This window comes from Tachysurus fulvidraco, chromosome 2 (assembly GCF_022655615.1).
Source record: "Tachysurus fulvidraco isolate hzauxx_2018 chromosome 2, HZAU_PFXX_2.0, whole genome shotgun sequence".
Lineage (NCBI taxonomy): Eukaryota > Metazoa > Chordata > Actinopteri > Siluriformes > Bagridae > Tachysurus > Tachysurus fulvidraco.
This window is the reverse complement of record NC_062519.1, coordinates 8,554,620-8,569,689: the sequence shown is the minus strand read 5'-3', so window position 1 is coordinate 8,569,689 and position 15,070 is coordinate 8,554,620. Positions and strand designations below refer to the sequence as shown.

Sequence of the window (15,070 nt, the reverse complement as noted above, 5' to 3'; positions counted from 1 at the left end):
TAAAGAGGTAATGCAAACTTAGTGATGATGATGGTGATAGGTTAATAAATTAAGCTTTAAACAAACTTATTTCATGTTGCTCATATTATCTGCTGACCCATTATAGCCTGATTGTGTTTAGTGGCTTATGTTGTGCGGGCAATTGGAGGAACATAATGGTGGTTTCCTGGCGGAGACATCATAAAACCTTGACAAAAACCTTTAGAACTCAAGCAACCCTTTTTTCAATTTTAAAACACTGTAGTCTGTGTCGGTTGTGACAAAATGAAAGACATTCTATCAAAACAGATGAGGCCCTGAAAAGGAGGCACAGTGCTTCTTTTCTCCATGTGACCATGTGACCCTCGCCAGCTGTAAGCTTTAATCTTATAAAAAAAGGACGCCTTCAGTATAAACCACTCTCAGTCTAGATACATATAATGTGTCACATGCTTATGAAGCAATTTACATCCAAAAAAGATCTAGTCTTCTCATGTAATGTTCAATTGCATGGCAGGGGTTCCTAGCTGTTGAGAATGATTAAAAATGGTTAATTGTACTGCGTGCATGTTTTTGTAATTTTCTCCTAAAAGTATGTTTAGGAGTGTGCAAATTTTACGTTAAATTTTTAAGTATAGGCATAGGAGAGGGGCAGTCTAGATACACAATGTTGTGTTTCTTTGTGTGCGGGAGGAGGGGGTGGATTGGCACTATCAAGAGTGGCCCCTACTCTTATTCAAGCATGATAGTACACCATGTCACAATTTTTCCCACTAAGTGTTTCCAGGAACACGACAGCGCGTTGTCTTTTCTTCTGTCGTGCATAATTGCCAGATCTCCACCCATCATCTTTGAGATACAGTAAGGTGCAAAGAGCTGTTCACAGCAAGTCTTGCAGTTGTCTCTGCATGATACAATATTACTGCATATTGCAGACACCATCAAGTAAAATCCATGCCCTGATGAATCTCTGCTGTACCGAAGACTGAAAGAATAATCAATAGGTGTACTTAATAAACTAGAAAACTTCATTAGCTTTAAGATTTAACCTTGTAAAAGCAGGAGGCTACAGTATGTACAGATCCCAGTCAAAATAAGCATTAGATAGAGGTCGCATACATATAATGAATTAAGACTAAGATTAAGATTAAGACTTTTTATCATGTTATGTCCTATAATTTTCAATTACCTGGATGAAGGACAGTAGATCCTACAGTAGCTGTTGAGAAATTGGCATAAAATGGGCATTAAAATTATTATCCTAGGGTTAGGGTATTCATGAAAATCCATTTAGACCAAAAAAACCCAAATAATTATTCATTTGCATGCAAAGTTCTTTCAATTCCAAAAGCAGACAGGTCGTTTCTTAAATGAGCTTTATAGTTGAGCAGTAGATAGAAAGATACAACTATTTTTGTATTGTTTTTCTTCAGGTTGTGGGCTCCTCCATGCCTCTCATTGGAGACCACCAAGCAGAAGACAGGCAGATGATAGCTGACGTTGTCCTGGCTAAGATGAACCAAATAGCAACTCGGGCACCAACTCGAACTCAACAGCGGATTCCAGCTGCTGTCCAGCAACCACAGGTAGCCATTCTATCTTGCTACATGTAATCTGACATCAAGATTTAAAGAGAAAAGTTCAATTCAGCTATTCCTGTGTAAATATAAATGTAATCCTTGGTTATTTTCTTTTGTTTCACACTGCTCATACTTTACCTGGGGTTGTCAGTTAATTCTGGATATGCATGTATAATTTAAAGTCCTAATTTGCATATTTATTATCATATGTCAAATACCATGACTGGATAAATATACCATGCAACTGGTATAAATACCAGCTTGTCTCATGCTTTCACCTCAGTGAGCAAAAAAAAGACAGGTCTCTTATTCTTCTATACCGAGTAGGTATCATTTTCTTTCACAGGTTTTAATCTTTTTTGGCTGTTATAATTTGTTGGTCAGGTGTTCTTTGATATCCAACTTATGCTAATTTTTCAATGTCATGTATTAACCCCATCTCTATGGCACCCACTTTGATTTTTAGTGTTTTCCACCTGATGCTACTAAGCTGTTTTGTTAAGTGGTGCTACGTCCTGGTTGTTACGTCAAGTGATATGCCACAAACGCTGATCATTATCTGATTGGATGTCTGTTGCTAAGCGTCTAGCCGTAACATGTAACATTGCAACACCACAAAACATCTTTGCATAATGAATTTTTTTTTTTTATTTTCAAAGTGTGAACATGAATTACTGTATAGTCATCATATGATACTACAGAAATTATGTTACTGTTTTAATGGGATGTACAAAATATTGTACTAATGGTGCCACCTGCTGTTGAGTCAGACTTCAATATATAGACACCAGATATTGTAGGTCGTGTATAATATGTGTGTCTCCACAGAGCTCTGCTGTAAAGGAAGGCCTGGCTGACCACAGCAAGCCTCTTTCCCAGCGTGTCCCTCCTCAAGGTTATTTACAGTAAATTTTTGACTGTATGAGGCTTTCAATGCTATTAACTCGTAGAAGAGCCTGAGTTTAGTATTTAAAATTGGGAAATTTTCACAGGTTGAAAAAACACCCAATTTTAGCTAAGTGATTTTAAACATGGCCTAGAATGTCTTTCTTTTTGGAAAATGTAAAATACTACTACTACTACTACTACTACTACTAATAATAATAATAATAATAATAATAATAATAATAATAATAATAATAATAATAATAATAATAATAATAATAAAGTTTGTTCATTAATTTTATTAATGTGCTTTACTACTACTATGACTGTTGAAAACCATCAAAAGTAATACTGTGAATTTTTCGCTCCTAGTGTAAAACAGTAATGGTCTTGTGATGTAGTATCTTCAGAATATTTTTAGTGATATTGTTGAACTTTTTTCTTTATCTTATTTGGCTCTATAGTGATGTTTATTAAGACAAAACAGTCACATGATTATCCTGATATTAAATGTAAAACATTTCACAGTAGAACAAAAAAGTGTTGCATGTCTCGATGTGATGCATGTATTCTAATGTGGAGGTATTAATCAAAAAGTTCTAGGAAATTACCTTTAAAAATATTTTCTGCTTAATTATCACTGCATTGTATGCTTGAGTAACAGTATAATAATGTGTTTGTGGTTTTTGAGCCTGGTGTTTATCTTTAAATCCAGTACATGAGTCACTTTGACTGTACACTGCACAGTTATGATTGCACTGTTATGCAGCTTAACCCCCCACACCTTCAACCCCCAAAGTCCAAAGTAATAAAGTTCCCCTACTACACCATTTGTGTATCCTATTTTATTTCATTTTCTGTTTATTATTCTTGGTTGTTATTCAGTTCTTACTCTCCAGCAGACACACACATAATACTGTTGTACTATTAAGAATCACTAAACAGATACCATGTGGCAGAAATGTGATGACGAATAATGTAGAACAAATGCACACACTTGTGTGATGCTGTTGAGTAAATATTATGTGCAAAATTTCATTAATTATTTTTCCAAAAATTAGTAATCACTAGTAAAGATTACTTTGTTTTCTTTCTTTATTATGTCTATATTTTTATATTTACATACTTTGTTCATTATAATTTAATATAATAAATTTAACCCTTATGTTCTGTTTGGGGCAAAACTGCTCAGTTTCTCTAATAAACAGAATATTTGTCATATCATAGTTCTGACAAGACCAAATTTTGTGATTGTTTGTGAACCAAATGGTGATATTCCACTCCTACCATCATTTATTTAACATGTCCCGAACACATTTAATGTATTACTCTAAAATCAAAAGATTTGGCCTGGGATAGTGGGACATCCAGTCTTACATAGGGATAAAATATGAGGGTTAAATTAATGCCTTAACCACCATCTATGACAAAGATATTTTGTCCATAATTAGCTAAATTACAGCTACCTTTTCAGATTAAGCATGTCTTTATTTATTTTTAAAATCTCACTTAGTAAATTGAAACTAGATATTATTTTTGCATCCTCATCTTTGAGTATTTTGTATTATTGTTGGAATTTCCATCTGGTTGGTTTTCCTCTGTAAATGAGTCATTTAATGCAAGTTTGTAGTCACCTGTCCCTTTACTTTGGTCTGATTCGGGGGTGCTTTGTTTGTTATATGGTCCATTAGCAAGAGCCTGTGGTGCTGGATTTAAAAGGCTAGGCATCTGTGAAATGTATTCTAATGTAATAAGGGAGTCTGTTTTGTATTAAACCCTAGGAGCCCCAGCAAAGCCCAAAGAGTCACAACCCAAGACTCAAGAGCCTACGACCACTTCAGTGTCTAGCGCTCCAGCCCCAGACCCTATCTCAAAACCAACTCCATCCCCAGCTCCTCCACCCACAACCCAGCAGCCCAAAGCCCACCCTCAAGCATCACCCACTCCAGCACCTGGAAAACCAACAGATTTACCCCCAAAGCCCCAGGTTCCAAAACCTCTTCCTCCAAAGCCTGTGCCTCCAGTGCGCAGAAACTCCAAGCCACAGCTCCAGCCCAAGCCCCAGACCCCACCTTCAGCAAAGGCCCAGGCTAAAGTCCAGCCTGAACCAGCAGATCAGGGTCAAATCCAGACCGATTCAGCTCCAGCACATGTTCAAGCCTCACCCAAAGCACCACCTAAAAACCAGTCTCCCACTAAACCACAGGTCCAAACAAAGCCTGTGCCTAAAGAGCAAGCCCAGGTTGAGGCTCCGGTTCAGAATGTTGCCCCGTCTGATGCGACACCCTCGGCCCCTGCACCCTCTGCTGTAGAGGAACAGCCTGCACCACAACAGAAGTCATCACATCCTTTCTTAAAGTAAAGTTTATATACTTCCTGCAATGACTGAATCTCTTATCTTATTTATCTTAGCCATCACTGCAGACTCAACTGTTCATATATAGGGCTGAATTTAGACGTGGTATCCAAAAAGTCAATAAAAATCAATATTTATGTGGGGAAACTTGAGCATATTTGACTTGTGGGTTTGGCTAAACATATGTTTAAATGCATGTTTTCTAACACAGTTTTTATAAATCAAGTACAAAAGTTGTTTCTGCTTATAACTTAATGTAGCCAAGAGATATTAAACTGAGGTTATGAAATGTAAATGTGTGTGGGATGCAGGCTTTTTTTAATCACACTATTTTAAGCTGATTGGTACTATTAATACATTCAAAGATGTTATACTTACTGCACACTTTAAGCTTTAAGTGTACATCTTTTTTTTCCATAAAAAAAGTTTCTTTCCATGCCAGCACTTTAAATAATACTATTTATTAATTCACAAAGTTTAATAGTGTAATTTTTGTTATTATTGTTTGTGTCTCTTTTCCAGTAAATCCCAGTCACTGACCAATGCCTTTAATGCCTTTGGTGACACCTTCCGTTCCAGCAATGAGGATGAAGCCAAGGCTGAGACCATTCGAAACCTGAGGAAGTCTTTTGCCAGCTTGTTCTCTGACTAGTGACAAGTTTGTGGTTGAGAATTTGTTGGCTATGGACTTTGAAATTGACAAAAAGCGTATCCTGGTCCGAGGTTAAGTCTGTGTAGCTGTAATACATTGTACCCTCCTCCCAACTCTGCTGTAAATGTTCGAAAGTCAATAAGAAAGTAGAGTGTGATGTACAGTTATTGTTTTGGCAAGCTGTTCTGTGAGATTTGCTCTGGATGGAAACATTTGCCATATGTATAAGGAGGAGGCCGGCAATGTTCAGATGCGTGGTTTTGGGTAAATAGACGTCTAAGGCGGTCAAGAGAGAGGGGCCTGATGTGTGCTGACGTTGTCTGTTGTAATACCCCTTGATGTTGTAGCCTTATTGTGGAAGTGTATTTCAGTTGCCCAAAGATAAAATATCTGTGAGTAGTACCCCCTTGTCCCTCCCATGCAGTGTGTATATCTAGTTGATCTGTTGTAATATGAAATAGTTCAACAATACCTCGACAGGACCTTTATACAAGCACTTTCCGATCCAAGTTTCCGACAGTATGCAGTGCTTGGACGGGTCTGATTTTAATGCAGTAGTGACGTTTCAGTGGAATGCCTGATGTTTTTGGTGTGGCTTGGGTTCCTCACGTATCAACATGTTAAATTAATCATGAGTGCCATGTAGAATCCTTACATATCGTATTGTACTGTATGTTCAGCATCTCAGGAGGTTAATTTATTTCTGGTGTCATATATTGTTCATGTTGTGTTTTCTTTGGTCTGAGTGTTACTGCTTTGCATGACTCTGTGACAGTTGTTTTTTCTGTACAGGTGTCAATAAATATGTGGCACTTCATTCCACTAATTCACTGTTATTCAGTATGTGCATGTTCTTTATTTTGGATTGGGTAAGATAGTTTTATTGCCATTGCAACTTTATGTTCAATGGGAGGCATGTTTGGTATTCAAGTGTCAACATCACCAATAAGAAATGTATTCCAAATAACCAATTGTATGTACTGTACTAAGTAAAATGCTAGTGTGAAGCAAATCTAATCACTATTTATTCCACATTCCACGTCCTACACTTTTCCCCTTAAGCACATTACAATCATGTCTGCCCTTGAGGTACAAAACGGGTACCTGGCAACCAAAAGAAAACATTAAAAAAGACCATCCATCTCATATAAAATTCACCATAAAAGTAACAGTTTCTAATAACAAACTATGAAATAAGGTTAATAAAAGCCATATGGGTTGATTATATCATGTGTATATCAGTAGTTTGATTGATGGCAAATAAAAGTCAAATTTAGATCTTTTTATGGGTGATAAAACCTTTCATCAATTTTCAGTAATCACTTAGTACTTGTCAGGTGTGTTGTGGGCAACACTAGGTGCAAGGCTCGAGAATTTACCCTGGATGGAACTAATACACATACCCACATGTTTGGAGGAAATCAGATGACCTACATAGAGACAGTACAGTAACTTGAGTCCGGAACCATGGAGCTTTTTTATCTTCTTTTAATTTTTAAAAACTAAGAACTTATTTATTTATAAAACTTACTTACTTATAAATTTTAAATCTTCCGGGCCACAGAGTTTACTTTTGCTTTTGCACTTCCAGTTCTACAGATATGTAAATCACACTCACGTCCCAAAGTATCCTCAGTTTCTCACTGAATACCAAGCCGTTTATTTTGCTACTGTATGCATCGTCCCGTGCCGTTGTGCTTTACCCCTTTTCGTGGATTTATCACTTGTTACTGTTTTTGCACTTATCAGATTTGTTCGCTACGTGGTCCGTATCTTTGGTACTGGACTTCGTGTGTTTTTTGTCTGCTCTTTGCATTGCTGTTTTGGACATGTTTGCCTGTGTTTATCAAAATAAACGGCACTTATACATCACTTGAATGGATCCTGCTACCCAAACCTTACAGGATACTTCGCTTATTATGTATCCAGCGGGTGTACTGTAGCCCAACTCTAGGCTATCATGGTTCAACAGGGACAGGGATTCACAGCCTTCTAGGAGCAACTGACAGCTCTCTAATCCACAAACAGCCAACTACTCAAGGCTCTTTCTAACATCACAGCTTCTGGGAGTATAATAGTGCCAGAGGTATTCTTTACTCAACAATCAAGTTCCTCAGATTTGCAAACTTTGACCATGGATGTAAGGCGATGCATTGACACCTGTTGTGTTTGTGCCCAGGCACACATTTCTTGTTAATTGCCTGCTTTTTGGAACAGCTTCAGGTGCCATTACTCCCTTGGGTTCACATAGTCACTGACCTCCCCAGTTACATCAGTTTCACCACCATCCTGGTGGCTGTGGATAGGTTCTTGAAAACTTGCCCTTTTGAACGACCTTCCCATGGCAAAGGAAACTGCCACGGCTCTGTTCGAGCATATGTTTCAGTCTTCTGGCTACCCAGAGGATATTTTCTCAGATGCGGGTGGAGTACATGTCAAATTCATGTCACTGAATTCCTCCAGAAAGCAGACGCTCTCATCCACCTTACTAACCACAACAGATGGTCTGGATCTCCACAAAAAAATTACCCCTCAATCTACCCTGCCGCAAGCATAACCCCAGGTATATTGAACCTTTTGAAAAACTCAGTAACCTACCAACTATCAGCTAACTACTGCATTGGTTCATCTTTTCATGCTTCCCACCTCAAAACGGTTTACACCAGCATCACCACCGGCAGAAGGTGATGGATCCCCAGCATACCTACTCTGTTCAATAATCAACTCTCGGAGAACAGGTCACCTACAATACCTTGTGGAATGTGAGGGGTATGGCCCAGAGGAACAATAAACCATTATTTAAAGCATTATTCAATGTGCTGTAATTTCCACTCAAACAGGAATTCAGGGCAGGACATAATGAGTTGCCCCTCCCCTTTTTTTAAATAGCCAATAGCATTTACATTACCTAATAGTCATAAGCTATGCTGGACTGTTTGTTGGGGGAAGGACACTTCAGCAAAAATTTGATTGGGCAGGAAATCTAATGAGATGCTGAAATGCAGAATAATCTGAGAATTGTTTATCTATATTGGTGATTGACTGTAAATTTTGAATTCATATATTTTCTAAATGCGATTTTGTCACTATTTTGGAGCATGCTAGGTTATGGATAACATGAAGGCTAACATATTCATACATACAGCCAAAAAACTTCAAATTTGATTTCATGGGGACTTTTTTAGAACAACTACTATTTATTTCATTATATAATTTTACAAAATATATTGTAAAGTGTGAAATATAATTACCAAAATTTTCTACTGTTGATATGCTGGGAACAAAAAGGTTTTCTTTTCAAATTTGGACATGCCAGAAGCATTATTAAAAAAAGACATTTGGCATGTGTTCAACACCCTCAGGCAGTTATAATAATAAATTGGAACAGATGCCAGCTTATGTTGTAAAAACATATTTAACAATACTGATATAGTCTTGCAGAAAGTATATCATAAATAATTTGTGGCTGTGGTATGGCTTCAGTAGCGCTGCTATCTCACAGCTCCAGGGTTCAGTACTGAGCTCTGATTACTTTCTCATTTTCTCCTTATGTTTGCATGAGGTTCCTCTGGTTTGTCTGGTTTCCTCCAAGTGTCTAAACACAAGTAGGTGGGGTTATTCTAAATTGCCCCAAGTATGAATAATTGTGTGCATGGTAGAATGCTGTGGAATGGAATCCCATCTCACACCTTGAGCCCAGGATTCCCTGAATAAGACACAACTTAACCATGACCATAAAAAATGTGTTATAGAAAACATCAACCATCTTATAGCTGTAAGTTGTGTTACTGTAACACTGAAAATGTATTATGTATGCAATGTGGTCAGTTCTCGTCATAAATAAAGTGGACCAAATTCTGAATCTTTCTATGGATTTGCATTTGTTTCTTATATAAAGCACAACATAAGTCTAAAATTTACACAACAATAAAGTTGTCCAGTCTATATGTTCAATAAGAAGCTATTTAGGATTGCACTAGGTATAAAACTAACTAGTTTCAACAAATTTTTAAGCAGTTCTTCCTTTATAGATTTTACTGTAAGTTATGTTCTAAGCTAAAGCTAAATATTTGTATTAACTAAAACATTAACTAGTGTGCTGCTTAACAATCATGTATAACATATAACTTGCATCTTTAGATGTATGACATAACTAGCATCTTCATAGTATCTCATTAATAACTGAAGGTTTGCCTTTTTTTTTATTGAAATGAAACTAAAGGATAATATCTGTTCTGTGATGACTTTTGTTTGAATGAAAGAGTAGGTGTAAATATGTTCCTTATAAAGTGTTAAGAAACTGTATATCTGAAAATATGTATTATTCCCTTCTGTAATTCTGCTTTAGTTTTATAATTGTCTGAATCCCTCAAGAAATTATTCAGTATACAGCGTACTTTGCAAGCACTGCCTTATTGGTATACAGTATGTTCTTCAGGTTCTTTTCTGAGCCAGTGAGAGGTTGTGCCAAGGCTCAACACTGCCGTAGTCTAATTTCCTATTTCTGTTTTAATTTATTGTTCGTTTATATATTGCATGAGTCAAACAGAAGCAGCATATACAACTGTAGTCAAAGACTTCACAAACTGTAAGACATATGTATTTTAAATGTTTGCTGTAGCAAGAGGGGGCATTTTTCAAAGCAGATTTGCAAGTAGATGGAGTTTTTGAAATGAGCTGGATGGATGAGGTCTACTGAGGCACACTTAAGACGTCTGGTAGAGAAGTAACATCAAGCACTCTGTTGGCCGGTGAGACAGAATCAATGTTATTCAAAGTTTGTTAAAAAAGAAATAAACAAAACAGCCTGTGAGTTCACTCAAAAATTCTATCTCCTTGTCCAGGATGATGACGTCCCAGAACAATGACAAGGATTACAATGATATGCTACAGACACACTGCCCTTAGTGATTCTGAAATAGATTCCATAGATAAAAAACAGCATTCCCCAATTTAGTAGAGTAGTGTAATAAATGCTTACAATCATGATTTATAAGTTTATATAAAATATTATATAGTCTTTTGTCCTGCACTGTCTTTTTTTTTCTTGTCCTGCACTGTTTGTACCAGGTTGCACAGATGCACTATATAGCTTGTCTTTGTTTTACAGTATGTTGCACCGTGGTCCTGGAGAAACGTTGTCTTATTTCCGTGTGTACTGCAACAGCTAGATATGGTTGAAATGACAATAAAAGCTTCTTGACTTCTTGACTTGACTTGATATAATATGATTTGTGATAAAGATTTGAACAGACTATGGTTTGGGGCCAGAGTTTATTGTTTTGTAAGGGAAAAACCTTCAGATTGTATGTGAAAACTCCATATTTGTGATGTAAACAAATAATAATACTCTAAAATAAATTTTTCAGTATTTTTCTAGCTTTAATATGCAATTAAAGCTCATAAAATTGACATGACAATCGGAAATATTTTAAGGAAAAACTAAGAAAAAGTAGTTGCATTAATATACACAACCTTTTTATAATTGGTGTGTTTAGAATGAGCCAATCTCATGTTCAAAAGTAATTATCTTACAGTTAGGTATATGGGATAGGTGTGTGGGGGTTTTTTTGTGTTTGTATGCATGTGTGCGTGCAAGCGTGTATTTGTTTGAGATACCCAACAATAAACATGCTTCCTGTCTAATGTGAGTGAGTTCCTGCTTTTGGGGGGTTTAAGATTGCAGACACATTGGCGCTGTCCCTTTTAGAACTATACTAGAACTACCCTTAGCAATAACACTGTATGTTTCATCTATGTTAACATTTTACATTATAGTCTGAAGTTGTAATTCTCTACGTACTTTAGGGGAGTATTTTTAATAATGTGTTCATTATATTACATATTTAATTTTTTTCTATCTTACTTTTGGTACAAATAAATAAATAGATAGATAGATAGATAGATAGATAGATAGATAGATAGATAGATAGATAGATAGATAGATAGATAGATAGATAGATAGATAGATAGATAGATAAAAATTTTCTAACATACAGGAATCATTCACTGTTTAAATGCTGAGAAAATTTTTCCATATGCAGAACTATATACACAGATAAAACCTCTTTCCACAACACCAGACTTCCAAACATATACCTCTGGTGATTCCAGATTTTGCAGTATGCTGCAGTGAGAAATGTCAATTCTCAATGCAAAATAAGTGCCCTGGTTTTGCCACAGGTATGGATATTTTGGTGATTCTGTACATGTCCAAACCATCTCAATCTAGCCTCTCTGACCTTGTCCCAAAAACAGCCAACCTGAGCTGTCTCGCTGATGTGCTTGTTCCTAATCCTGTCCATCCTCGTCACTCCTAAAGAGAACCTCAACATCCTCATCTCTGCTACCTCCAGAGAGGGTTGCATAAGGAAGGGCATTTTTTAAATCCATTTAATCATGGTAGGTGAAATATATTACTCTAAATATATTATATTGCACAGTATCAAGTTGTCCTGTACAGTACAAATAGAGGTGAAGATTAATTGGCCGAAGATTTTGAAGCACTTTGGAGTTTGGAGTCAGATCAAGAAAACCTTAATTTTGTGGGGAACATAATTAATTAGCTTGTATTAATTGGCAAACTGAATTGAGGACAAAAACTATTATTTACAGTTTGTCACTGTGATTCAGTTTATTTTTTACTGGATCAGTTTTACTGGATTATATAAATTCAGGGTATAATAATAATAATAATAATAATAATAATAATAATAATAATAATAATAATAATAATAATAATAATAATAATCAAGAAAAGTGACACAGAAAGTACAGTACCACTGATGCAATGCATAGTACAGTTAAATGCTGTACAATCTACAATAAGAGTTAACCATGAGACCCAGACAGAAGTACTGTATGTTGACATATTTTTACCAGTAGGGGGCACTATTTGATTTACATAAAGACACCTGACCTCAAAAAGCGGATAAAGAAGTGAATGCTTTTAAATACTAAGGAAAGATTCGGGGATATTCTTTTCTTTCTTTCTTTCTTTCTTTCTTTCTTTCTTTCTTTCTTTCTTTCTTTCTTTCTTAACTCAAAATAGCCATATGAGATTAATTCTGCTATGTGTTTGTACTGTAATTCATGGTAAATAATATGATGGATTATGAAGTCTTATGCTGAAAATTTTAATACATTTTGCATATTAAATTTTACATTAATTGTTGTTGCTTTATTCATAAACATTGACGGATTATTTGTTTAAAGGACTGATGACTTGATGCTGATCATCACTGGCTGAAGATATATGTTGGTCCATAACAATGTACAGACTTTAAATAATGTGTAATGAGTGCAGTTTAAAAAAGCACTATGAATATGCAAGTTTTATTAATAGACATCGACATATAACTTATAACGTTATCCATTTTGGGGTTCAGAGAATTTTAAAGAGCAAATTTTTAAAAGTGGAAAAAAAAAAACAACAACACATACAACAAACTCCATATAAATGAAATGTGTATAAATGTGTGTATAACCTAAAAGGTGAATAATATCACCAGTAATTAACAAGAACATGCAAATGAGTTTACACATACTGTATACAATACAAACTTTAGTTTTCATACTCTAATTATGAAATGGATGTTGAAAAAGAACAATAACACTTAAATGATGTGCAATACAAGAGGACGAAAGCACCAGAATTGGTCACAGTGGTCTGACTGAAAGACTCTGGCACAGAACCTATAGCATTGCTTCATGTGTAGGGAGGAGAAAGGTCAGGGTTGCCAGATTGTATATTTTTTCAGTCCTGTTCGTGTTTGGTATGAAAACGTAACTTTGGTGTACTGGAGGTCTTGTTTTTACTAGATGAGAGTGAATAGTGGGGAATTGTTGATAGGAGGCAGAAACCCCACTTAAAATACATGCTACCACAAAAAACCCTCTCGAATTCACCTTAATAACTGTTAAATGTTGATTCATGGCAATCAGAAGATGACATGGTATATATAGCTGTATTTTGGCCTGACTTTTGTATACATAGGTACAAAAACTATTCATATTTCAAATACAACACAGATAGCCTCATTTGTGTTGAATCCATCCCAGATAGTTTAAACGGAGCAATGGCGAAATAGAAAAACAGAAAATAAAAGATTACAGTCTGTGCGAATGAGTAACAGAATTTGAAATGAGTACTTGAGAACATGAGTACTTTTTTGTACATCAAATAAGGATTTTATATATGTTATAATCATTTATTCAATGATTATCAGTAACTGTTATACAATAGTCAGTATCCAGAGTGTATCCACTGGGTGCGAAGTGTGTTTCAGAGGCTGGAGATAACTGGAGAACCCTGATAAAACCCACACTGAAAAACAGACAGTAACATGTTTAGGATTAATCTAGCTGGAATTCTAAATAGTGGTTTATATTAATGCCCTTGTTCTAGGACGATATTATTTATCTTTTTAACAAAGAAGTGTTAGTAATATCATGAAGCTTTCTGGAAGATTAGTTAGCATTGATGGAAGTCTGGCCACTTATATGATGGAAATCCAGAGTTCTTTCACAGGATGTTTCCCGGCCTAGGAACGTTTTCAGGAGGTCTTAGTGCACAAAGGACTTTTCTTTCTCAATTTACTCACCAACCAGTCAGCTTCCAGTAAGGAAGGCTAAAACTCCAATATACTTGAAACCAGTGTTATGAGGAGAAGCACTCTTGAAGGTGAAGGACTGACTGTATATAGCTGTTATGCATTAACAGGAAGTATCTTGTCTCTCAGGCGTTTCAAAACCCGCATCACAGAACCCAGTCGTTGATTATTTTTCCATTACAGCACACACACACACACACACACACACACACACACACACACACACACACACACACACACACACACCATGCTTTCAAGGAAGTCTATTTATTACATGATACTGACTACTGACAGAGAGAGAGAGAGAGAGAGAGAGAGAGAGAGAGAGAGAGAGAGAGAGAGAGAGAGAGAGAGAGAGAGATGGGGAAGGACTGAATGTTTATAGCTGTTACAACGTAAGCTTTTACAGGAAGTTGTCTCAAATGCAATCCACAATGTGCATCGAAACACCTTGTTGTTGATTATCATTCTATATAAACGCGCACACACACACACACACACACACACACACACACACACACACACACACACACACACACACACACACACACACACACAAACACACGCACACCTCCCCAAAATGGTGCATTCCTTACATGATACTGGCTTCATTAAAGCAACATATAAGCTAAAATGTATTGATTATTATGAAGTTTAGCCTTTAACCTCAGCAATTCCACCCTTTTAATAACCCCCCAGCCCCCACCTCTTACCCTCCACCATAAATAAAATCCAAGAACCGCCCCTGTAGGGGTTGAATGCTGGACCCAACCTGGCAACGCGCACAGAAAACTCTGCTCTCAGCATCAGCGCAGCGGCAGCACCTGCCATCGGACGATAAAACCGCAGCACTTCAGCTGAAAAAAGTTACCGAGGACTGGTTTTAACCGCCAAAACGGACTGTTACACGGTTAACGGAGGTGGAGAAACACCGGTGTGGACCCACAGCACCAAGGAAGAGAGAAGAGAACAGAGAGAACACGTTAAACGCACGCACGCAGGTGAG

General features: G+C 36.5%; 2 protein-coding genes and 1 long non-coding RNA gene across 3 annotated transcripts in view; 2 read left to right on the top strand and 1 right to left on the bottom strand.

The window, feature by feature from the left end:
* The window catches only part of syn2b (synapsin IIb), a 67,496-nt gene extending 58,182 nt beyond the window's left edge, over positions 1–9,314 (top strand). Inside the window, exons 10-13 of the mRNA XM_027140767.2 lie at positions 1,413–1,565; positions 2,388–2,454; positions 4,226–4,802; positions 5,323–9,314. Coding sequence (XP_026996568.1) covers positions 1,413–1,565; positions 2,388–2,454; positions 4,226–4,802; positions 5,323–5,452 — 927 coding nt within the window. The 3' untranslated portion in view covers positions 5,453–9,314. The remainder of the gene's footprint in view (positions 1–1,412; positions 1,566–2,387; positions 2,455–4,225; positions 4,803–5,322) is intronic.
* A 3,455-nt stretch (positions 9,315–12,769) lies between these two features.
* Positions 12,770–14,631, bottom strand: LOC125140728. Its single transcript, XR_007139945.1, has 2 exons — positions 14,056–14,631; positions 12,770–13,778 (listed from the first exon to the last, which is right to left on the bottom strand). It is a non-coding gene; the product is annotated as an uncharacterized LOC125140728 (long non-coding RNA).
* Positions 14,632–14,832: 201 nt separating this feature from the next.
* pparg (peroxisome proliferator-activated receptor gamma) overlaps positions 14,833–15,070 on the top strand; it is a 34,223-nt gene continuing 33,985 nt past the window's right edge. Inside the window, exon 1 of the mRNA XM_027140763.2 lies at positions 14,833–15,065. The gene's annotated coding sequence lies outside the window, so the exon portion shown is untranslated. The remainder of the gene's footprint in view (positions 15,066–15,070) is intronic.